General features: G+C 37.3%; 1 protein-coding gene across 5 annotated transcripts in view; it reads right to left on the bottom strand.

Annotated features, from left to right (window-relative positions):
* The window catches only part of FRY (FRY microtubule binding protein), a 240,346-nt gene that overhangs the window by 55,726 nt on the left and 159,308 nt on the right, over positions 1-25,312 (bottom strand). For all 5 annotated transcript variants that reach the window (XM_065678417.1, XM_065678418.1, XM_065678414.1 and 2 more), the window contains 15 exons: positions 24,973-25,162; positions 24,090-24,214; positions 23,837-23,894; positions 20,491-20,582; positions 20,114-20,286; positions 18,014-18,174; positions 17,190-17,300; positions 15,035-15,189; positions 13,691-13,790; positions 13,219-13,390; positions 11,198-11,454; positions 9,551-9,697; positions 5,721-5,889; positions 4,867-4,957; positions 3,614-3,696 (listed from right to left, as the gene is read on the bottom strand). In XM_065678417.1, the coding sequence (XP_065534489.1) occupies positions 3,614-3,696; positions 4,867-4,957; positions 5,721-5,889; positions 9,551-9,697; positions 11,198-11,454; positions 13,219-13,390; positions 13,691-13,790; positions 15,035-15,189; positions 17,190-17,300; positions 18,014-18,174; positions 20,114-20,286; positions 20,491-20,582; positions 23,837-23,894; positions 24,090-24,214; positions 24,973-25,162 (2,084 nt within the window). The remainder of the gene's footprint in view (positions 1-3,613; positions 3,697-4,866; positions 4,958-5,720; positions 5,890-9,550; positions 9,698-11,197; positions 11,455-13,218; positions 13,391-13,690; positions 13,791-15,034; positions 15,190-17,189; positions 17,301-18,013; positions 18,175-20,113; positions 20,287-20,490; positions 20,583-23,836; positions 23,895-24,089; positions 24,215-24,972; positions 25,163-25,312) is intronic.

Here is a 25,312-nt window from a genome sequence, read left to right on the forward strand (position 1 = left end):
CAGAAGTTAAATGTCTCAAATTAGGAAGGAGGCATAAGGAATGCAAAAAACATCTTCAGGGTAATTTTCTTTCAACAGGGATGAATTATCTCTTGAATTTCTCGAAGATTAATTTGACTTTGTTTCAGTATGACAGCTGCTGTATGTTAGTGAGTAATAGGTTTTTTCTTCCATCTGTTTGTCTGCAATGATGCGGGTCAAGTAAGTTATTTCCACCACTTTCTGTCTTCTCTCAGCTTTGATCATCTCTTCTCTATTCTGATCTTTCTCATTCTTCCTGATTTTTCCCATTGGCCAGTTTTTATTTCTCAGGTCTGACAGTCTGCGATACACTACCATGGAAAGTATCCTTTCCAGGCCTGCTCTTGACATATACCCAAACATTGCCCTTTGTGAATTTTTAATGAGAGAATTATTTTTAATTATTATTACACCTCTGCATTTAGGTTGGTTTGAAAATCTCAGCACATTCGTTTTTTTTTTAACAGCCTGTATCTGATGCTTTTCGGCTTTGCCATAGGAAACAAAAGTAGTTTCATTCCTACAAAAGTATCGGAGCTACTGTCTTCTAAAGCACATCACTTCTTGGTTTCGGCAAATCATCTTCAGGTTTCTAGATCTTCAGGAGTCCTTCAATGAAGTAGCTGCTCCTCCAGTTATTTTTCAAATGCCAACTTTATCATTCCCATTAGTGTTAGTCTTCCAAGGGGCACTTTAGATCCTTATGATTTAGATCTCTACTTGTTTCTCCCATGATGATTTATTAGCTACAGATAAACTGACCTAATAATGTAGCAAAGTATAGCATTTTCACAAATTTATCTTCTAAGGATTAACCAGCTAGTGTTTGACAGATGCTTTTCACATAAAAATATCACTGCATTTAAGTGTTTCACATAAAACTGCTTCTTGAAGTCCATACTAAGACCAAGCTACACACTCATGTTTTCATGGGTTTACATGCAGACTGAGAAAAAAAGAAGCATTTTGCATCTTAACATACAATCTTTGCCTGAACAAAAGAGTTTCTGTGCTGCAGAGCTGTGTTCCCTATTTATGTTTTGTTCAACATCTTTGTCGGTGATATGGACAGTGGGATTGAGTGCGCCCTCAGCAAGTTTGCCAATGACACCAAGCTCTGTGGTTCAGTTAATACGCTGGAGGGAAGGGATGCCATCCAGAGGGACCTTGACACACTTGTGAGGTGGGCTGATGCCAACCTCATGAAGTTAAACCATGACAAGTGCAAGGTCCTACACCTGGGTCGGAGCAATCCCAGGCACAGCTACAGGCTGGGCAGAAGAGAGATTCAGAGCAGGCCTGCAGAGAAGGACTTGGGGGTGCTGGTCGATGAGAAAATGAACATGAGCCGGCTTCAGTATGTGCTCGCAGACCAGAAAGCCAACCGTATCCTGGGCTGCATCAAAAGGAGCATGACCAGCAGGTCAAAGGAATTGATCCTGCCCCTCTACTCTGCTCTTGTGAGACCTCACTTGGAGTATTGTGCGCAGTTCTGGTGTACTCAACATGAAAATGACATGGAACTGTTGGAACAAGTCCAGAGGAGGGCCACGAGGATGATCAGGGGACTGAAGCACCTCCCGTATGAAGATAGGCCGAGAAAGCTGGGGCTGTTCAGCCTGGAGAAGAGAACTCTGTGTGGAGACCTCACAGCAGCCTTCCAGTATCTGAAGGGGGCCTATAGGGATGCCGGGGAGGGACTCTTCATTAGGGACTGTCGTGACAGGACAAGGAGTAACGGGTTAAAACTTAAACAGGGGAAGTTTAGATTGGATATAAGGAAGAAATTCTTTCCTGTGAGGGTGGTGAGGCACTGGAATCGGTTGCCCAGGGACGTTGTGAGTGCTCCATCCCTGGTAGTGTTCAAGGCCACACTGGACGAAGCCTTGGGTGAGATGCTTTAGTGTGAGATGTCCCTGCCCATGGCAGGGGGATTGGAACTAGATGATCTTGAGGTCCTTTCCAACCCTAACTATTCTATGATTCTATGATTCTATATCCTCAGCAATTTATTTATGCTCAAGTAGACTGCAGAGAAGAGAGAAGCCATACCACCAACTACTTCACAGCTTGGGCTGCCTGCCAGAGGGAATAAGTTGCTGTTTCTTAATTGAAATTGCATTATTCATCTTGTGGAATGACAAATGGTATAAGAATTACTCTTTCTTTTTAGAGTTCTATTTATTTTATATCTTGGCATCCATATATTTGCATAAGGGCCCCTATGAAAAGCAAACCTTGCATAAATATTCACAGTACTATAAAGCATGCAGGTATAGACAGGAAAAATCTTTGGGCACTGGCTTGAGGAGACATTCCAAAGAGCAAAGAAAATGTCAGTACTTTTTAACCTTCTATTACTCTAAGCTCTTGTCAAAACCAGCTACTTGTGAAGAATGTTCTGACAATACAAACATTGTTCTGTTTTGAAAGACTGTTCATGCAGATCAGATTAGTGCTGGTGCTCCGGTTAACATCTGCTGAAGAATTTTTAGTAGCTGCAGCACTAGCAAGGCAAAAGAAAAACAAGACCAGTGTGCCGAACACCACTGAACTTAATACATTGCACACTTTTTTGTACATTTAAATACTGCAGTATGTACATGGACAATATATTGTAAATATTGTTCTTTGTAATTATGAAAAATAGTTGCCTAAATACTTTAAGTTATCCTGTTGTATTGTACAGTGTTTTCATATTTTGCAGGAAAGTATTGCCAAAAATCTACTTGGGTTAAAGAATATGTAAGATCTTTACTTTTTATGTCAAACTACTGTCCCAAAATGTGTCTGTAGCACCAGGACAAGACATTATGCCCTCTATACTATTTGACCAGGCTTTATTAAGCCAGAGATGAAAGTCAATAAATAGGTCTTGCCTTTTTTTACATTTGGTTAGAGCCTAACCAAAATCTGTAGATTGGCTTCTATACAATTCACTCCAAAAAAAAAATTCAACCACCAAACTCTGAAAATTTACACTGTTATTCAACAGTTGAGAGAAATACCTCGGTTTTCTTTGGAATTTATGCTGAGCATCAAGTGTCCACTCATAGTCCATTTAGTAGAAATACATAAAAAACAATAAGCATGCTCAGGAGCCCTATTTCACTCTCCCCTCAAACACAGGTTTGCACAGTGCAGGCAGAAACTAGTTGCAGGAAGCAGAGAAAAGCTAAAGAGGAGAGAAGACGTCATTTTTGGAAACTCCTGAATCTCTTCTTCAGGCTCATATAACAGCACTTGATTTGGAGGGAAATCCTAGTGAAGGGCACAATTCAAAGTACTCGATGGAGTGGTTTTGGAAGTCTTTTACCTTGCCATATATGAAAGGTTCAAGGTGTTAGTGTCTGGAAGACTCTCTGCTGCTGCCTTCTGTGAAGTTCTCTTGGCCTTTAAATAGGTTTGACTGAGCTCAGACTAAATAAAGGAAATTAACTAAACGAGGTATGAAGGTAAAATGAGGACACTCTCCATATGGTGATGCTACATTACTGTTTATACAGAACTTAAACAGAAAGCCTCCACCAGTCATGTTTTCCTCTCGTACCAAAACACTGGAAATTTCATCAAGTTGAATAATAGAACTTACTTTTGTCATCATCATAAGATCCTCCAGAGCTATTACTGTATCTTGATTCTAGTCGGGTATGTGCTCTGATTACATTACTGAACCTTTAAATACAAGAAAAATCTTCATTAAAAACACAGGCTGACATTGAACATCTGACTGCTTACGCTACACAAAAAGCACTTCCTCAAGCATGTACTTTCATACTGGAGTAGACAGTAATGCGAATGTAAGGGCCTTTCTTTCACAAAAGAAGATTATTGCAGCCAGTTTCTGAGAAGTTCTAATGGTGTGCTCCTGTGTTACAAGCTTTCAAAATTTAGCAGATGGAAAATTCCCATGCTGCAAAGGTGCGATTTTCTTGAAGTAAGAAACTGTGCTAAGGCTGAACTGAGATATAAACTGTTCACCGTTAGTATTTTGTCACAGCCCCTGTTCATGGGTAAAATCCTGGCAACTTGCTAATGCAGTAACTGACTGAATAGCCCAAAGTCAAGCCTGTACAGGTATCAAACAGCAAAAGCTGCTGCAGATCACCCTTCGGTAGGAAAATCCAGCAACTGCCAGAGCAAGTCTAGCAGATGAATTAAGGGATACAAGAGACAGAAGAAACTGTTTATAGCTGTCCTCAAATCTGCCACAGATCCACGATAAGCTAACTTTTCCTGGTGATCTCCTTTGTTGGGTTTGAGCGAGCAAGATACATGCATCTGTTTGTGCTCAGGGATCTGACAGACATTAAGCTTTGCGTTTACTCATCCATGATTTGTCAGTATGTACCATAAGTAGCAAAAGTTGTAATTGTATGTATGATTTCTCAGGAAAATATTTGACACAGCTTTCTTCCGTAAGGCTTAATTTTAACATTAAATTTTACTCACTGTCCATGAAATCAAAAGGTGTGATCAAACCTGATTTTTCATAAAGATTTTAGTGGTCATTACTTGGTACACATTCTTAATTTTATTTCTTTGTGGATAGTTCCTACAAAACCGCAATGTACTTAGCACAGCTCATTCAATGTATTTAACAAATGTTCCTCTGCAATTTATTATTAAGCAACATCAGGAACGAGAATCACACAAAAAGCCTTTTTTTTAACTTTTATATATGCTTATTTTAATATGGTTTTACTGGGATAACGCCACTTAGGATCAGTCTGAACATCAGATTTCCTCACAAAACAATGCAGAACTTTGCCCAACATCTCACCCTTAGCCTACAAAAACACGTACATGTTGGGAAAAAAAAGACAAATGAAACAAACCACAAACCTTTCATCAGTTTCTTTCACCATTCTGTTCTCCTCTACATCAGGAAAACTGTCTTGGCCAGCTACAACAGTGTTGCTGCTAGAAGTGGTTCCTATATATGAGATATCAGTAAGAACATTTGTTACATGCAGCAGACAGCATTTACAAAGCAATAAAAGCCCGTAACTTCGATTTTCTTAGTAGCCACAGTCAAAGTGATCATCCTGCAAGTATTTGCACATATGAATGAACACTGTTACCTCTACAAATGAGGACTAATGATGTAAAGTTTACATGCTTTGAAGGGTTGATTCACATAATGCTTCTGCTCCTTAAAGGAAGCTCATTCTCAGGTGACATAAACTACTGTTTTTCAAGAATTTGACAAAACATTAACAAGGTTAAATTTGGGGTTGGTCTTTTAAGTGTCTTTGACTACTGCAGCTTGGAAACAGCATTAGCGTCTGGAAACAGAACTGCCACACAGTCGAGGCTCTCAGTTTTCAGGAAACTGCTGCTTTGGTGTATCTACTGTGATGGCAGCCTTGATGATGACTTCTTGTTCTGAGAAACTAGTGGTACTCACCTCATGTGAGTTCACCAAACATTGGTAATGTCCTATTAAAATAGTTGAAAGAATAAAGCATATGTTTACAAAGTATATATATTAGGAATCAAAAAGGACTATAATTTGCACTATATATTGCACCTATAATTGCAGGGCTTGCAATTTGCACTTTATATATACACAGATCTGAATGGGTACTAAAGCAAGACTTTTTGGGGGGTTTTGTTTATTTTTTGTTGGGTTTTTTTAAGAGATAAAGACTCAAAAGAGCAGGAAAGCATAAATGAAAAGTATATTTAGGTCATACCAGAAGCTGCAGCTGAGGCTTTGCTACTGGCAGCAAAACGGTAAAATGGAGGATTATCACAATGCTGAACTATTGGGTTCACTGGGTCTGTTTGCTGCAGCTCAAAAAGAAGCTCTTCCATTGTCTGAATAGTGTTGTTGCGACATAGATATATTGCAACTTTTTTTATCTAGAGAAGAAAATAACAGTTAAGTTCAAATTACATTTCTGAAGAAACCAATACATGCTATACTACACCACTGAAAAGATCCATAAGGCAAATGTTACTCTGGGTCAACACAACCACACAACTGCATCCACTTTGTTCATATCAAAATAAAACTGCTCATCTTGATATCGAGATATTTTCTCCAGCAGGGTGAATCTGTGCCAAAGTTTTTGCTTACCATTCACAAATGAGCTGTTTATGTGTATAACTATATAACACACATATATAAAACCCACCTAATTTTGTAGCTATCATTTAAGGATATCAGCATTAACTCTGAATTACACTCAGGGATTTATAGTTTCAGTATGTGATTTCCACATGATGGATTTTATTCTCTTTAATGGAGCAAACTTCTCATCTAGAAAGCTAGATCCACATGTGCATATTTCCAGATACAGTTGATGTGAAAGAGGTAGCCAGAATAGTATAAGCCGGGCACTGAGTACCTACTTAGAACTGTAATCAAAGTAACAGAACATGATAAAAAGGCACAGTGATTACGTATACAGACTTCATGCATCCTGATTTGAAAAATCTGAGAGTATCAGTCACGGAAATTCTGGGAATTTTTACGTATTTTTAACAAGGGTTTGAGGGTGATCTCAAACTTTATTGTATGCACTGCAGCAACGAGGGCTGCTGAGATACTGCGACTGAATTAGTCTGAATTCTTGCAGAAAAAAACCCTTTTAGATTTTATGATGGTTATTAAAAGCAGAGACTCAGTATGGCTCAAAACCTTTTGATTCATGAACTGCTGAGGATGGGAAACCATATGGGGAAGCATACCTCTGTGGCTGCCTACTTGTTTTTAAAGATGTCTCTAACATGACAGTTACAGTGGAGCTGATACACTGGTTTGAACTGCCTGTTGGCCTTACCAAGCACTGCTGTTCTTATACCCTTAAATACTTTTGTTAAAATAAACTTCCTGACTGCTTCTCTTTTCCTCTTTTCTCTACTTTTGCTTAAAGTAGAGAAAATGTACATATTCAAAGTCTCTTATACTCTACTGTACAAAAAACTTCCCAGAGACTTTCCAGATACAAATCCAACACCTTTCCAGGGCTCATTTCTAGATGGGCTCATAGCGCCACTTCAAGCTTCTTTCATTCCAGAAGGGGTTATGTTGCCTCCGCTAAGTCTTTGCTGAAGAGGTTTCTGAAGCACAAATATTCCAAGAAATCTTTCAGTATGTATGTGAAAGAAAGGACAGTTCAGCATTTTGCACTGGGGCACTGGGAAAAAAATGCTTAAAGAAAACAAGAGACAAAGCAATGAATTTAGCCGATTAAAATTAAATAAATAATACACAAATAAAATAAGTCAGGAATGCTTTTAGCTTGAACCCACATGGGCAGAACAGATGGCTGAAGGCATGAAGCAGCTGGTAACTGCCTTGGGGCACAGAGGGCTCCAAAAGGAGACTTGGTAAAGTGTCTATCTTGCAACTGCCTGATTGTTTGAGCCCAGGTGAGCTGGAACAGCACTGACAAACTGTACGAATTATCTTTATTTCCTAATGTGTATGTGTTATCTACATGACAATGGAAGATACATATTTATGGTATCAGTAGCATGTGTAGTTAGCAGACTTAGGTATGATTTCTTATCTGCAAACCCCAGGGCATTATCCAAACGCTGAGCAGATGAGCCTGGTGTATATTCCTACTCCAGACAAAGTTATCAGTTAAAGGTGACTCATAAGCACAGTCAGGCTTCCTACAGTAAACTTCTTCAGATTTTGCAAACTCTGTGAATCAGAATTTTATCTCGGTATTACAGAACAGAGACTAACAGGGAGGCAGAAAACAGGAACCTTCTCAGCTGTAACCACCAACGAAAACCTGATTGTCTTAACAGCCACTAGAAGCCTCAAAGGATAAGCAGAAAGGTCCCGCAGGAAAAACAGCAGATGCTGAGCAGATGAAGCTGGAGATGCTGAAACAGACTGCTGTCTTTGTGGAGTAAAAGGACTGTACTGTCCTGTAGAAGACAGGGCTGTGAGAGCCCAGGTGTTGAGGCAAGAGGGTCTGGAAAGAATTTGAAGAAGACTGCTATGGGTAAGAAGGGGGTTTGAGGTAGGCTGTTCAGAGCTGTGGGATGGCAACAGTTTTGGAAAAAGGATGTGTTGAAAGCTCTGGGTTGGCAAGTATCTGGATGGGAAGAAGTTCCATGTGAGGGGCTCCTGGGCATGAAGTGACAAGGTTAGCAGGTATTTCCAATCAGGCTACAGATTTAGGAGTGAGACACATACTCAGCACAGAATACTCCTTCCTCTTAGAAAACTGCCCCTATTCATTTTGTTAGCTGTGAGAAATGCAACAGAACTCATTTTGCCTCTTATCTCTGTGATTTCCATTTGCCATCTGCCAACACAGCTCCTCCTCATGGAAGCCACCTTTGCGTCTGATCCCAAGTCTGTCATAGATTGTAGGATCAGACAGGTTGGAAAAACCTGGGAGAGCCTCTGTCACTCTGTCACATTGATGGAAAGATCTTTATTGCCCTGAAGACGTTTGGGATCAACCCTTTTGTACTCTCATACAAATCTTGAGCTTGTTCTTACACCAACTCCACTTTCAAATGGTACAACACAAAAAATGTCTATGGTACAACATCTTGAATATTTTTATGAGCTTCTATATTTCCTTTATTCTACTACTTATTGCAACCATCCTAAACATTTAAAGAAAAGTATTATTTCAGGAATTGTAAATGAAGGATATTTATGAGGCTTTTTATATAAGTTTAATCATATTAATACTAATTTCAAGTTTATTTCAGGGAAATCAATAGAAAGAGACTAACTAATAAAACAGAATACTGTAATTATCCTTGAAAATTTACTAAATTTAGATTCTGGTTCACCCAGCAACCAAGCAATAAGGAACATGGGAATGGAACTATCTTGCTTTTCTCAGACAGCCCTGATTTTATTTTAACTTGAATAATAACAATATCCTGCACAGTTTGACTTGCACATTGCAGGAACAGTTATATAATTCATGACAGTCATGCAAAGGCAAAAGTTGGTATGGTAAGGAGCTTATAATGGTTAGCTATCTTATGTTTTTTATGAACCACACAAAGCCTTAGTCTGCTAAAGAAGGAAAGAATGTAGCTAATTGATAAATGAGTAAAATTATAAGCATTGAATATTTTTACTTCATTTTTCATGCAAGTTAATTTAACCTCTGAGCAGTCACTCTGTCTTTTTAATAAAATTTTTAAGATACAGAGATTGCGGATTTTCATGCAATTCTGACACGAAAAGATATTTCTAGTATTTTTTCCCATTTATTCTGGCAATTTATGGCCAGTCCATGTTACTGGTCCCTTACACAGACACGCAAAGTTGTTCTTTGCTCAGAAGGGCCTATCTCTTGCTTGAAACGAAGTGTGCTCTGCTGGGGGAGATTGATATTCCCACTACTCAGCTCATTTCCCGAATTTCAGTTTCCTGGCTCATTTATTCCCATGATGCAATTTTGTACAGTATGAGAAGGAATATGTTGGTACTTCTGTTTTTGAAACACAAATTAATTTTCTGCAGGTGATAGGTGTTTTCTTCATTAAAACTTGTGCAACCAACAGTAAATAAAGTGCAAACACTTACATAAGGTAAAAGGATGGTATCACTACTAACACCACACAGACTAATGAGAAACTGCAGTGTTATCCTAAGGTTGTTACTCCATTTTTCATTGTTGGCCAAAGCATTCCAGACATTTTCCATCTCTGGTCCAGGAATTTCATCTCCATACTGCAAAGGATCACAGACATACATTTCTTGAAATATGCAGATCTTCAAACTAAGGCGTGCTCTTTGAGAGCATTTTCTCATGCAAAAGCAAGAGTAAAGTGCTGTAAAAAGTGACAAACCAGTATTTTTAAAATCTGACAGACGTCAGAGCATACATTCTATTTAAAAGTAATTAGGTTCAGATCCACAGAAAGACTTAAATCACAAATAAAGCCACATCTACACTGCCACTGGCATCTACACCTGCTGGCATCTACACTGGCACTTCAAGATGCCAGTTCCTCTATCACATGGACAGCCTCAATGCTAGGTCAATCGGTATGGTTTGAAGAAAGCACACTTGTTCACTCTGGAGCAAAAACTTCATGTGGTTTTTGGAAGCAGCTTACTCTGACTGCTGCTGGTAGGCATTAATGGTGAAAGTGCATCACAGCTGTTTTGAACCAATAAAATTCCGCTAACAATATCCTAGAGATTCCATACCATCAGATAATTCATGAGCTAGTACCATGCCCTGGATATGCAACAAGTATCAAAAAAACATTCTGGTGGGTTGAAGTACAGCCCCCACATTACTTCGTACATGCTCATATGACAAAATGCACACAAAATAATAATGATGTTTTACTTACAGGGCCTCTATATGAGGCAAGATCCAGAATCCACTGCTATGTAGCAAGGATGCACACATTCTGCTTGAGAGAGGACTAACCCTGAGCAAGTTAGGAAATACAAACCATTCTGTCCCATATGACAGGTGCCAAGCATTGCTTCCTGCAGGTTATGTATTTAGCAGTTTAGACATATACACTGCATCTGGCAAAAGCAGTGCCAGATCAAGCACGGCACACTAGTGCCTGCAACTCAGCAAAGAAAAGGAAAAGATGGATTCCCAGTACCTTCTTCACCAGCTGCTTGGGCATTTTACATGAAAAAGTAACTGGAAAAAAGGGATTCCTGGTCCTTCATCAGGACCTTCGATCTAAAATATCTTCCCTTTTACAAAAGAATGCTTTAACTAGTACCTTAAAGATTTATATTCCTTTTTCCTTTCCACTTTCTTAAAGAATATTGAAGTGTTTCCTAAAAAGTATAAGAATTTCAGTAGGACAAATTCCAGGTGCTTATTCTCATCCCCAAATAAACTTTCATCTGCTGCCTTAGACATTAATCCAAGAGGTGATAAAGGAGGGAACTGAACTTAGTTCCTCTACAGATAACCCTTCATGCTCTCACTATTAAGTAGTTTGGGTTTTTTTTTTTTAAATACGGTAAAACACTGTTCATGTTTTGAAAGAGAACAGTTTTAACATTGTCCTGAAAAGAAAAAGCGAAGGAACTTCCTCAAAAACAAGGTTGTGTCTCATTAGTACAGAATGTTCCCATGAAAAATTTCTGGTATCAGAGGGAAGAAACCTAAATACCTTTTGTTTAAGAAATCAAAGTTGGAATATTTCAGAAATTGCTTTACAGGTTTGTTTCTTTGTTTTGCTTTTTTACCTTGGCTGTCATATACATGAGATTATTAAGAACCAGTGAGGTGGCCTCAGGAGAGCCCCAGCCATTGCCTTTTAGTCCATTTGTGGCTGCTATTTCCCCATCCTTGTCTTTCAGTTCATCCTCTGGAGTAGTAGGGCTTGAACCAGGGAGCAGCAGCCTGTTGTCTACAAGCTCAATATTATGAAGCCATGGTAGCAGATAGGTAAGCATGATCTGTCTTCCATTTGGATGTGTTGTTGGAAATCGCTGGCTTACCTCTAAAATTGTAAAAGTTGAAAAGGCCAACATATTAGTTAATGAAGAAACTTTAAGTACACAATTTAAATCAGATTTCTGACGTGTGTTAGTCTACCTGATGGTTTTTACCTTGCAAACCACAAGCATACAAAAGCATGTGCTTGAACTTCCTGAAGAAAAACATTAATTTAATGTTCAATTATAGCAAGTAATTGGTCAGGTCTTCTGTCTGAAATAACAAACATCCTCTGGGCTTTGAAACAGAATGTCACCCCTTGTTATTGTGCCCATATTAGGTATTCAGTGAAACATGTCAATAAAGAAAAAAAAGGATAATTCACTTACTGGCAGTTATTCTAGAATTTCAAGAGCTTTTGGAGAATTATAATAAACATACAAAAGTGTTCTGCAGAATTACAAGTGCCCCATTAGCCTCCATGTATCTAAGCTGTAGTTTAAATCTTAAGGTACTTACTATACTGAGTTTACAAAAACACCTTGCATATACTAGCAGTCTTATTTCCTGTGGGGAGGCCTATAAAATGTATAGTTGGCTGCCAGTGCAGGAGTGCATGTATAAAGAACTTTATATAGTTTATGAAAATGAACTGGCACTGTAAGTGAAAGAGATTTGTAAAATCTGGGTAAGAAATACAGTGACAGGCTCCCTGCCAAGGTGAACCATATTAGCTCTCCTTACCAGAATTCTTCTGTAGAATCAGAACAGTTAACATTTCTTTTCACTCCTTGCAGCCTGGTTTTTAAAAATCTTCAAGACATACACTGTCTTCTCTCTTTATGATTCTAGATGTATGAAAAGGGGCCCTGATTTGGACTGTGGATTTGAGTTCTTTTAAGTGACACATCCTCTACACAACATGAATAGATCGTAACAGCAATAATGAACAACAATTGCTTTTTTTCTTAAGATAAATGAGCCATCAGAATTTCCCTACATCAGATATTTATAACTTACGGTATCTTGGGCACTGCAAAATGGATGATGTATTGTTCCTTTACCCTTTCTCAGACCCAGTAAAAATAACAGAATGGGAGTTTAAGAGCCAGTAAGAATTCTCACGATTGCAGACACTGCATTCTGTTATTTAAGAACTAGCGCAACACATTTAGATGGATTAAAACAGACAGGTACATCCCAGAGTGTCATTGCTCCCAGGAATGGTCTCAGAGTGGGCATATTCTGAATGGTGCTCCTGCAGGTCTGATGCTTTAACATTTTTCTCATTAATCTCAACAAAGATATTTCTGATAAAATGAAAATGATACTAAGACTTGCAGAAGTGTCAAATAACAGAAGGTAGAGATCATGCATTCAGAGTGATTTGAATCATTAGTAAAACCGGACACAGGCAGCCAATCTTGCCAAAGCTGAAGTCATGCTTATACAAAATTAAGAACTCTATCCTCTCAAGTATCATCTATATAAATGTATGTATAAGAAGGATCACTGTGCTTAACACAGGAATCCATTATGGTAGTTTGCCAATGTCACTTTAACTTGCTCAGGACCCTTGTAATTTCAAAGTTACCCTGTGATGACACAAGCAGCATAGAGTCCCCAAACACAGTTTTTAAATAGCTATTCTGTACTTTGTATCAGTACCTCTAGGAAATATACAGTGCATTATTAAATCTGATTTGACCTGACAGGTCAAGCTAAATTTATAAACAGAATTGCTGTTCACAGTCAAAATGTCTTAGCAGTTTACCATTTGTACAAAAATGTAAAATAGATATAGTTACAGTCAAACAGATATAAGTACCTGAAAAAAGTGGAAGGGTGAGTTCAGGATACATCCTTGCTAGTTCATATGAAAGAAGGGCAAGTGAGACACTGTAAAGAGGTGGCAATGGACCATGTGTACCATATAAGATACTGCCTGGTCTTTGCTCAGCTACCTTTTTTGAATAAACAAAAAGCTTTGATTCAAGGATCTATGAAAGAGAAAAAAATAATGAGACAAAAATTAATTAACTCAGGAAATGTCAGCATTTCAAGTTCAGATATCAGAGAATGATCTATATGCTCCAGAGTATACTCTCCAAATTTGAAAGACATGATAACTATTATTTTTCCATTCATTTTTATATGAATATTCCTGTAAGAATTTATAGCCAAGACAAAACTAATTGTTTACTATCAAAACAAAACTAAAAAGCAAATAAACAGTAGTTTATAAGAGGTTCACAAAAAAACCCCAAAGATAGGAGGAAAAAAAAGTTGCTGATACATGCCTGCATAAGTTGCATGGAAATTTCATAAATCTCTCTGTTGGTGTCAGATGCTTTGAACAGCACCAAATTTAAAAGCGTCACTATATCAAAAGGATAGTTCCTAGAAGAACAAACAGTACATTTTTGTGAATGTTGGTGAATAATGCATACTATATTCCTCTGATTTACTCTGTAATATCATCTAAAGAGAATGTCATCTTTCTTTTCTCTGTTCTACCACCAGAATATGGGAAAGGGAGCTCTTAAGATTACATGCTGCTTGATCAAAGGGCCATCTGGTGAATGGGAAGAAAGAAAGGATTATTTATAATTACTTTAGACTAATGCTTAGGAATGCACTGAGTTACCCACAGTGAGAAACGCAATACCTGTGTCTATAACTGTCAATTCATTTTAACTTATAATATGAACTGCTTACAGAACAGGCCAACACCCATGAGAGAAGATGGGTAACATGAACATTTCCATGATAAAGTACGTCTTAAGCCAAGCTGCAAATAAAACAGTCCCTTTGGTAAAAAGGCACTATCTCTGACATGAAGATTCCTGGATGTTAGACAGTTTTATCAACATGGTTTTCAAAGCGTAAACAAGAAATACTGCTTCAAAAAGCCCACAATCTATAAAGTCAACATTAACTGCTAGGATAAAAATATGAAAGTATTAACTTAATTAGAATAGTGATAGAAAAGCAGTTCACATGTCATAGTATTTGGATTTCCACTAAATAAGTTTCTGCTTTCTCATCATCATTTGTACATGCACCTGATTCAATTTTGAACCATCATCTTCTCATCGTGTATGTGAGCTACTGTGCTCCTGAATTGCTACAGAATTCCTATTTGGACATTTTAGTTTTAAAAAAATGGAAAATACATGTGTGGCCTGGGACATTCTGCATAATTCCAACTGCTAGCTGCAATCTATCCTCTACACCCGTCTGTCTGTCCTTCCACTAAGTTAAAAAAATAATAAGAAAAAGGAAATTAAGGGAAGCAACTTCCTGTAGAAAGAGACATCAGCAGTGAGATGCATTGCTGCTCATTTTACAAGTAGCTTAAGCAGTGGCCTCACTATACAGGTTGATATACAATAGAGGAAAAACTGTTAACATCTTTTGGATATTGATAAAAGTCCCAGATTGCGAGAAATTAAACTTTCCCTTCAAAGAAAATCATGCAGATCATACTTTCAATTTTTACTGTAGGTATGGGAATGATTCATTTTTAGGACACAGTAGCATAAGTGACACCATCTGAGTTAAAAAAAAAAGACTGGCTGAAAACCAACAACACAAGCTGAACCTCCAGGGTATTTTTACTTTTGAAAGTGTAAATAGAGTACCTGCTTCCACACACAGTTGCAATGGCTTTGAAACATCCAGATGCAAGCTGGTATGATCCAGTATAACATCGATCTATAGCCCAATTGAAGAGATTGATTTGATCAGGATTCAGTTCTAGCAATAGGACTACAACTTCACAGCCAAGCTGATGAACCTGAGCAAAACAAATACATGTCAAAACATGGGATCAGGTGAGATCAGGTATGTTCACTGTGAGTGACATAGGCAAAACAAGGGGACAATGAAGTATCCAAAATAAGTAAAAAGAAATCAGAAATTTTTAATAAATTCTTTTTAGGGATAGCACAGTTGAAATGCGACTTAGTTTTCAATACCCCTCACTTGAAAGAAAATCACATGTACAAAGACTACGTGAATGAAACATACTTTCAAAGGAGGCTTCCAAAATTAAGCATGGAAAAAAGCAGAATCTTTGGAAAATCTGAGATACTTGATAGGTGTTCTTGGGCAGCTTCCATTTGTATTGGTTAACTGATTTGTTAAATGTGTACTTTATACTCCATGTGAGTTTCATAAAGTGACACACTTTCATGTTTATCCTTCTTTTGACTAACACCGACACAAGGCAGACAAAGAACAATACCTTTTCAAGCCTGAGGTTATGAAAACTTGTATGTTTAATCCAACTACATCAAACAATCTAACAACTCTCCCTACGGATCTTGTATCACTTAATCCTGGTACCACCACCACTACAAACACAGCACTACTAACGGCATGGACTGTGCCTTTGTGTTCCTTCAGTAGAGGATAGTACTGAACACTGAACACTAATGCCTGCTAATATTCTGTCATCAAGTGTAGGTAACTACTTGTAGGACTGCAGATTATATTTAATGTTAATAGCCAGATAGGATCCCTTTCAGCTTAATCTGAACTAGCTGCATAGGCAACGTAGCTTACTTACAGTCCTTCGTGACAATGATTAAACATGAATTACAGTGATTAGCTTGGGTGAAACAAATTTCACCAATCATATCCAAATATTGCATTTCAAGGGAAAAGTTTTTAAAAAAAAGTAATTTTTGTCCCCAGCAATCATCAGTTAGACATAGCGATATAATATTTGTTGATGATAATGAAAACATGCCAGGAGAAAAGTGTAACTTTTCCTTTCTCTTGTTCTGTGTGTTTCCTTCCCACATCCATAGGAATTTCAGTTCTACATATCACTTACACATACCTTCATAGCTCCATCCCTACCAACATTCCAAAGTCTTATCTATTTTCTGAAAGATATCTCTGGAGCTATGCCTTCTTCTAATTTGTCCAACCTTGTTTTTGTGATTAATTGCCATTTCTACAGCATGTATCCTCTAGCTGTTCCACAAGCCTTTAGGTTTTGCTATCAGCATTTTTTAGCAATTACAATCACCTTTGCTGGTATGACATATTTAGGGAAAATAGCAGGTCAAAGTGCAAGCTGCCACAAAGGGAAAGATCATTGTTCTCTATCTACCTGCTGTAAATCATGAATCTACTCCTCCTTAATTAAAGAGTTAGTCCAATCAGCTCTAAATACAGAAATATGACTGGGTAATTACAAGGTCAAAACTTACTTCAAATACATGGAAGAGATGATTACAACAATAATCTATTACATGTTTTTAAAAACAAACAAACAAACAAACAAACAAACAAACTCTTCCATTCCTGAATCATTTATCCTCTTGACTTCTTTGGAAGATCTATTCACTCAGCCTGCACTCAGATTTGTTTCACCAGCATCTATGTTACCAAGCAGGAAGGGATTTTACATTCTTATTCCCCAGAAACCTGAAGCAGGTGGGTGAAAATATGCCAAATAGAAATACAAATATTTTTCATCTTGTGCCATTTTCAACCTTTTTTTATCAGCTGACAAAAAGCCTCAATTTCTGTTGCAAGCAACACTGTGCCATAAGGCAATTTTTTATCTTATTATTTACCTATGTTATATTTTCAGGAATAGTGATTCTTTTACTGTTTAAATGCTTTTAAATTAATTATACCTTTGTATTAGACCCTTGCATAAAGCTATTGTCTCCTGCTAAAAACAGAATGTGCATATAGTTTGTAGAGTCATACACTCTTCATTCACCTAGTACACAGATTCAAATTATTCATCAGTGTTGCATTTTGGTGAGTACTTACACGTAAATCTTGACAAGCCAGAATGTTATCCAGCCATTTGTAAAGATACCCATCAGGGGAAAGACCAACATTATCAAATACAGGTCCACAGCAGAGCACAGCTGACATGGCCTAAAAACACAAGAAACTTTAGTGACACAAAAAAGTAACATGAATTAACCTTTCAGAATTACTTGAGCACAGATCCAGGCTAAAAAAGTGATAGAATCATAGAAACATATAATCAATCACAGAATAGTTAGGGTCGGAAAGGATCTTAAGATCATCTAGTTCCAATCCCCTTGCCATGGGCAGGGAGGTCTCACACTAGACCAAGTCACCACTTGGGTTTTCTTTTGAAGGGATCTATGGTGAAAATGCTAACAGCAGATTTTGCTAGAATTCAGTAATTATGTTGCTATAGGTGTAACTGAATTCAAGATAGTGCTCAGAATAAGGATTTTGGAATGAAGCCCAGTTTCCCCATTCTTCAAGACACATTTTATCATTTTACCCAGTCTTCAAAAATCAAGCTACAAAAACATCTAAATTGCACAGATGTTTCAATAAGATCTTTCTGCAAAAATTTAAACTGTGTGATACAGTTTATAACAAGTACATAAGCTGTTATTTCCTGCTTTGGAAAATAATTAGCCTTGAAAAGTGTCTACAAATAAAAAAATGCATAACCTCATTGGCTTGTACTGATATATTCTATGATAGCACTGTACATATACAAGTTTGCATCAGGTATGCCAATTCAAATTTCTGTTAAATAAAAGGAAATAAACCCCACAATTACTGGAAAATTGCTACTACTCTTTTCGACAGTGAAACTTTAATACCTTTAATGCACAATACTGGTATCTTGTAATCTGATGATTTCTATCACTGTAGCGGTCCAGCGGTGTGAACATAATACTGAAAGGTCCTGCCCACTGGCTGAATAAGATGAACAGGTGATGCCTCAAGCTCTGCTGAGGGAAGAGAAATCTCCTGTGGTGAACTAAGTGAACAGAAATAGAAATAGTTGTGATTCGTTAATGCTAAATGAACACCCATGTGGCAGAGATGGTGACATGAATTTCAAATTTCTACAGAAAGGGAGTTTTTCTGAAATATTTCATATGCACTTACTCCAAAAGTATCTAAGCTCTTTTTAAAAAATGTAATGAAATGGATTAAGACGCATCTTATTTTGAAGAACCTTCAGTTCTGAATTAATGTGTAGTTCTACAAACATGCATGTCTGACCTTTCCATGCAAGAAAGTAATTACAGGATCAGACTTTTCACTGCCTCTTGCATTCCTTTATTGGTGAATATTTACTTGTTTTTCTAATCCTTTAAATGCAAGCTCAAAAAATATGTATGTCTTATTCTAATACAATTATAGGTAGGGACAAGAAATAAAAAAACGTAGTGCCTTTTGTTTATGACAGAGATGTGGTGTATTTTCTGAACAGCTAAATTAAGCAAGCAAATGAAAAACATCTATGAATTCTTAACCATGTGGAGTAAAAAAAAGAGAAGTCTTTTTAAACAATCGTTTTAATTCCCCTAAGCAAAACATGATGGCAGAGGTGGTACTACATTTATTAAAGAGACTGGCAATCCACTACTGGCCAATTACTTTTCACCTAGGAGCTGTGCTGAAAGCCAACAAAGTCTAACTAGACAATACTAATTCAAATCAATATGAGCAGTGGCTAAGGATGATAGATGTTGACACAATAAATGTTTGCTAGGAGTTAAATGTTATGGCTTTGTTAGTTATTGATATATTTTAAAGCTGTCTTGTTAGCAAAAAATACATCTGTGAATTATTGAAATTAATAATTTATTATTATATTCTCTCAAAACATGGCTGTTTCATTGTAGAAAATGCATACAACATGCAGTCAATTTGGTCATACGCCCGGTATAACATGAGAATGATTGCAAAGAGGAAGGCCTTTGCAAATACAGCAAAGTCACTACTAGAAAAACTCTGTATTTTTAATGTTCATCATTTAGAAGAGAAATAAAGGAAAGAAATTCAGTATTTTGTTTGAGATCAGCAACTAAGAACTTAGTGCTAACTTAGTTCAAAGGAATTTTTTTTAAGTCTTGAATGAGAACAGCATGCCCTGTTTTCCTTGTTTTGTTCAATTGTTATATAATTTTTATGTATCTTATAGCAGAAAGCAACTTTGACAAAATTTGCACATTGGAAACCTACACGAAAGCATTTGTACATTATTTATTCCCTTACTTTTCCCCTTTTGAATTCCTTTGTATTTGTTGCTACAAATGCTGCTATGTCCTGTCATAAATGATCTGGAGATAGTAGACTTACATAGACTGAGTAAGCTCCAGAACTTATCTTCCAGCACTTACATGGAGGCCTTGAAAGCAGACTTTACTTTTCATTTTTTGCTAATGGAATTATGTTACATTTCTGAAGTGATCTTGCAATAAATAAAAAGCACGAAATGAGTTGGGGAAGTTTTTGCTATATGACCGGAGTGAGATGACATGGGATATAGTCACAACGCCTTGGGCAAGTTTTTCACTATACTGAATACTGTACATTTTCTGCACCTACCTACATTTTTCAAGGCCTGAGTTTATGAAGAGTTTGGCAATAAAGTCAAAGGGAAGAAAATAAGGCCTTATGTCAAAGAAATCTGGAGTCCCTAGAGATCACAGAAAATTTCTTTGCCCAGCTTCTAAAGAGGTGATTCATGTATATGAACATTATGAACTTCATCAAGCTTTACAGGTTTTCATATAACTCTTATTACACTTTTGAACACATTGTTGTCCACATTCCCCTTTACATTTGTCATATGACAATTCACAAGCAGTGAAAAAAGCACAAGAAAAAAAAGAAATAAAACATTACTTATATATATATATATTAAATACAATTTTATAGCAAGTTGAGATAATTTAGCAGCATACCTGGAACACACTGAATCAAGTTGGCAATCATTGCACTGAAATGTGCTCTCATATCCTTAAGGATTTCAACTTCTTTATCATTTTCTGCTTCCAGAAGCATGCGAGTCAGATCAACATACTCTAAGAACAAGGCTCCAAGGGCTAATGTATCTCTTTCTAAGGCTCCGTTTGTGCTAGCACAAAGGAAAGTTGTACATTAATACAAAGCATAAATATAGTTACGCTACAGCTTTTTTAAGAAATGCATAAAAATCTCTCCATATTTGATACACTGATTACACAATTCTTCAAAAAACATACTGACATAAACCCAGTGCTGCAAACACTGAAAATTATTTCCCTTAAAGATCACTATTTATGATGAGTAATAGTCCTACCTGTCACTTATAACACCGGCATCAGCAAGCAGTTCAAAAATTCTCAGTAATTGCAGTCTTAGTAGATCTCGGCGTTCTCGACGTTTCTTGTTCTTGGAATTTAAAAGAACAACCATTTTTTCGTATGTGGAAGTGCATACATAAAAAAACAGTAACCTCAAAAACATCAGTCCAGTAGTGAGATTTAAGAATTCCAGTTCAAGTATTTTCTTCATGAAGGAACTTGACTGCTTTTGGATATTTTGTTGTAACACTGTGCTTATACATTGACACAGAAATAAATATTCTCAGCTTTTTGTCTTTGCAACTATTCTTGAACAGCTACCTTAGTCCTCACTGAAAATGTGGAAATAAAATAATGAAATATTGCATATAAAATAATTAATATTCAAGGTTCCTCTGCTAAAACCCCATGCTATCGTCAAGTAGCAGAGACATTCATGTTAGCTTAACATCATCTAGTTTGGGTGCCAGAAACATTGTAAAGTACAGAACAATTATTCAGACCCCAGGAAAATATTTTAGATTAGCCATTCTTGAACTTGGTGATACTGCAGCTACATTCAAGTTATCTCCTAGCAGACACTGCTCTAGTACACTCTTGGATGTGTTGACTGCAGTAGTTGTACACACAGTTAACGTACTCCTCCCATAGAATAGCACTGCACTGTCAATCATTTCATTATATCTCATTGTCTTCTACAAATCTGCCCTTTCTGTCCTCTTATTTTGCTGTGGATGCAACAAGGCTTGTTCTTTGCTGAATGGCTAAACTGACTTATTTGTATCCTGCATCTCCACTATAGCCAAAACAAATGTGAGAAGGTCAAAAAGCTGTTATTGCACTTAATTTGCTGCCAGAACGAGAAAAGCTCAGAGAAATCTCAGATTTTCCTTTTCAGAAAGTAAGAATGGCAATACAGAGTCAGATCAAAGGCTTATCTCATCTAGTACTCTGGCTGTGCCTATGGCTGGTAGATGTCTGTGAGAAGAAAATGATACTTTTTCTGGTATTCTGACCCAGAACTGGCAGCCTGCAGCATCCTAGCGAAAGCTTTTATTCAAATCATGATGCCATTTGATTTGTCCTATTCAGAGCCCTGTTTTTCTCCCTTTACACCTTAAAGGTTCCATGAAGCACATGTAGAGAAAAAGGCATTTTTATTGTAACACAGTATTCAACAGGCAGATCTGCCTCCTGGAATGGTGTCGGAGGCCATCTGGCAAGCTCTGTGTCAGTGCCCACATGGCGGACCTTGCGTAATGTCCATTTTGGTTTACCCCTGCAGTTCTTGGCTGTGCTGGTAATCCCCTTTCTAGTCATAGCATATGTCAGTTCAAGGATGTTATTTCTGATGTGTTGGATAGCTGCCTGCTGACATGGAGGCCTGCCATGCTCTCTTAGAGCTACATGACCCATACAGTCACTCCTGGGTTTACTGGTGGTGCTGCTTGCAGGCAGGTGGCCCAGTTTCTTCATATCAGAAGGAATACAGAAATTAAAATTCCAGTTTCTTGTTCCCATATTGCTCTACTAATATTTCCATGTGTTAAATTTGCTCTTACAGCATACTGTAAACCTCTACATTCTCTTGATTACTTTCCTGAGTGTAGAATGGAAATGTGTATCTCCAGAAAAGGCCTTTCAAGTCTAAATTGTCTTCAATGGTGCAAAGGGAGAAATGCAGAGCCAAGGGGCTGTGCTAATGTGTATTAATTCACTTCTGCCCAGTATCAAAACACGTGATCTTCATTCAAATCAATGACTTTCACAGGGATGGAAGGCACACAAGTGAACTGAGGTGTTACACAGAGTGTAAGCAACACAGAGTGCAAACGGTAGTGGATGTTTGCCAGAACTATTAAGAATTGTCCACATAAAACTTGAGTGAAGCACCCACCAAGTGACTTAATTTTTGTTTAGCTGAGAGTCTATGTCCACCTATTTATGATTTAACTTCTTGACCACCATTCTCTGCATGCCTTCCGTACCAAAGTCTTGGCAGATGTGGACAGTGCACCAGGTTACCATGGTGATACCTTATTGAAACTGCTGTGGAGGACAGAATAGTGAACACACAGTTTGAAACTGCTTGAAAACCAGGTAAACAAGCCCGGGTAGAGGACAATATTAAATCAACATCGCTTTCTGTATGCAACTGTGCAGACTTCTCGGCCGCATGGACACAATGCTTGTGTCTACATTAGTAAACAAGAGACAGGGACTGTCTTTGGCCCTAAAGGTAAATAAAGCAGGCTGCCTCATATTCACACTGCTCCAGAAAATCTTAAGAAGGCTGGCTTTGTCCGCGCTGCATAGCAGGATTTATGCAATGCTTCCTGGGCCCAAGGCATTGTGACTGCGTGTTTTCTTATCACAAACTGCCTGCTCTGACCTGGGGATTGTACTGTAGCAACTTGACCCATAGGCTGCTGCACACAGGGAGATACGTAGAGGATGAGGGGAAGCATACCAGAACAAAAGCAGCTAAGGTAGTTTGGAAGACTGTCTGGTGGCTTGGTGCCTTCTGGGCTTGCTCCTGGGAGTGAGCTACTTCCAGAGCCATCTCAGATTTCTCTCTTGGAGCCAGCTGGAATGGTCCAAAACTGAGCCAGGGAGGGAAAACTGAGCAGAATGGCAACTCGGGTCCAAGCACTCTCTGTCTTTCCCATTTAACTGCATAGACACATCCTGTAACTAAACCGTTTACTGGAGGCTACAGATCCTATTACCAGAGGTGTTTAAGACAAGGTCTGTCAGAAATGACAGAAGACTAGTTCATCCGTCCTTGGACCAACTGGATGATCTGTTGAGATCCCATCTAGCACCACTTTTTATTACGACCAAAGAGAGTACTACAATGAGGGTGAAAACACTGATGAATTTGTCAGTTAACCTATTGTATTTAGAATGAAAAAATATAGTCAGTTGAAGTTGAAATAGATGACCTTGCTTACCGTGCAAATAAAAAGCACATCTGAACAATGGTGTGAAATGCACCTGCAGCCCTGCCGTGCTGCAAGGTAATTTTTCCAGATATTGAAAGTGGATTTCCAATAGATCCGAGTTCCATATGACGAGGTTCCATATTTAATTGGATTTTTTTTCCTCAGAATGGATTTCTATACTGCACATTCTGTGTCACTGGTAGACTTTAAATTACTCTAGGTTTTCATGGAATTATTTTATGTTTATACACAACTAATAAAACTTTTGTTGCACACAGAGCTTAACTTGTTACTTAGTACAAAAGAGTATCTTTGTATTCTAAAGAGACAGAATTACTACTTTTGAATCAAATTTTTCAGTTTAAACAAGCTATTACATTTAATTTCTCCAACTAACCTCTGGTCTTCTTTCTAGGGCTTCTTTCATTAGTGGGTGAAGTTCTTCTACTAATTCCCTAAACAAAACAAAACAAAAAAATAATCTTTGTAGACAAAGTCTAGTGTCCTCTGGAAAACATTAGTATTTTATTTAATACATAAACCCATACGTCTAAAGTACAAATAAACATTAAAGTATATTTAAATTACATACAAAATAACACATTCGGATTAGAGGCAAGTAACTGAGAATATGGTAAGTGGGGAAGTACCTGAAAACAAGGGAATTTGTTCTTCCAAATCCTAATACAAGTGATTCTGTTATTTCTATGCTTTCAAGTCTCATCAAAGGCACTAGCTGCTTTAGTAAGACTCCAACAGATGGAGTTCCAATAGCCTAAAATACATTAAGAAATTATTGACATTTAATTGTCAGAATTATCAATATTAATTAAATGCATCTTTTTTAAACAAAAAAACCCGCAACCCATTGTCCAAGAATCAATATGTATTTTAAAATTGTGCTGAAATTATTTTACTATTACCGATATCAATATACCAGTCTAGCTACATCACAATCATCTCAATAAAGCATAACGAATAAATAAATCTGGGCAATCTCTTTGTTTTCATTCAGATGATTGTAATTTACTTAACTTGTTTCATTAAAATATTCCAGTCATTGCATATGTGGAACTATTGCTCCTCTCAAGTTGCTACTACTCGAAACTGTATTTCATATAATTATTCACTCATGTTTGACAAGCATAAAATGTTTATTCAGAAATCTGCCTTATTGCTCAATAATGCTATAAATTTGCAGATTGGAGAGCTCTACAAGAAAAGAAAGGGGATGACCAATAAAAGTTAGCTTCAACATGTATGTCCAGGACTTCTGTATTTTGAATATACATCACCCAGAATGCAAAAGAAAAGGTAGTATTTTGAAAATGTCATGGCTTTTGCCAGTCTTTGTTGGCACATAATGTCAATACAGGTTATCAGATATTTTAGTGGCTAATTATGTACCTTAAGAAGTCTTCTCATATCAAAAAATTTCCCTAACTGAAATACTTCAACAGCATAAGGTTTTGTATGCAGATGCAGTTTAGAGCTCTTCTAAATGAGTAATTTGTTTGAAACAGGATGCATTACCTTATTATCATAGTTCACTGTTCCATCAGGAGTGGTAGCCATGATCTCTGGTGTTGAAGCACGCAAGTGTCCTGGACTCATAATACTGGGCTTTGCTACTCCAAAACAGAGAATAAGGTAGTTTCTCCACAATGTAATATAGTTGTCTCCACTGGTTGCTGTACTTGTTTTCTTTGCATTAACAGGAATACTAGAATTTAAAAAGAAATTAAAATTATTAAAATCATTCCCCAGTCTTAATTAAACAGTATTTTAAAATATTTTAAAAGGGAATAAAACATGCTACATATCCACCGGCTGCAATTCAACAAGGGAAAAATCAAAGCAGGCAGAAAACTAG

Source organism: Lathamus discolor, chromosome 4, assembly GCF_037157495.1.
Source record: "Lathamus discolor isolate bLatDis1 chromosome 4, bLatDis1.hap1, whole genome shotgun sequence".
Taxonomy (NCBI): domain Eukaryota; kingdom Metazoa; phylum Chordata; class Aves; order Psittaciformes; family Psittacidae; genus Lathamus; species Lathamus discolor.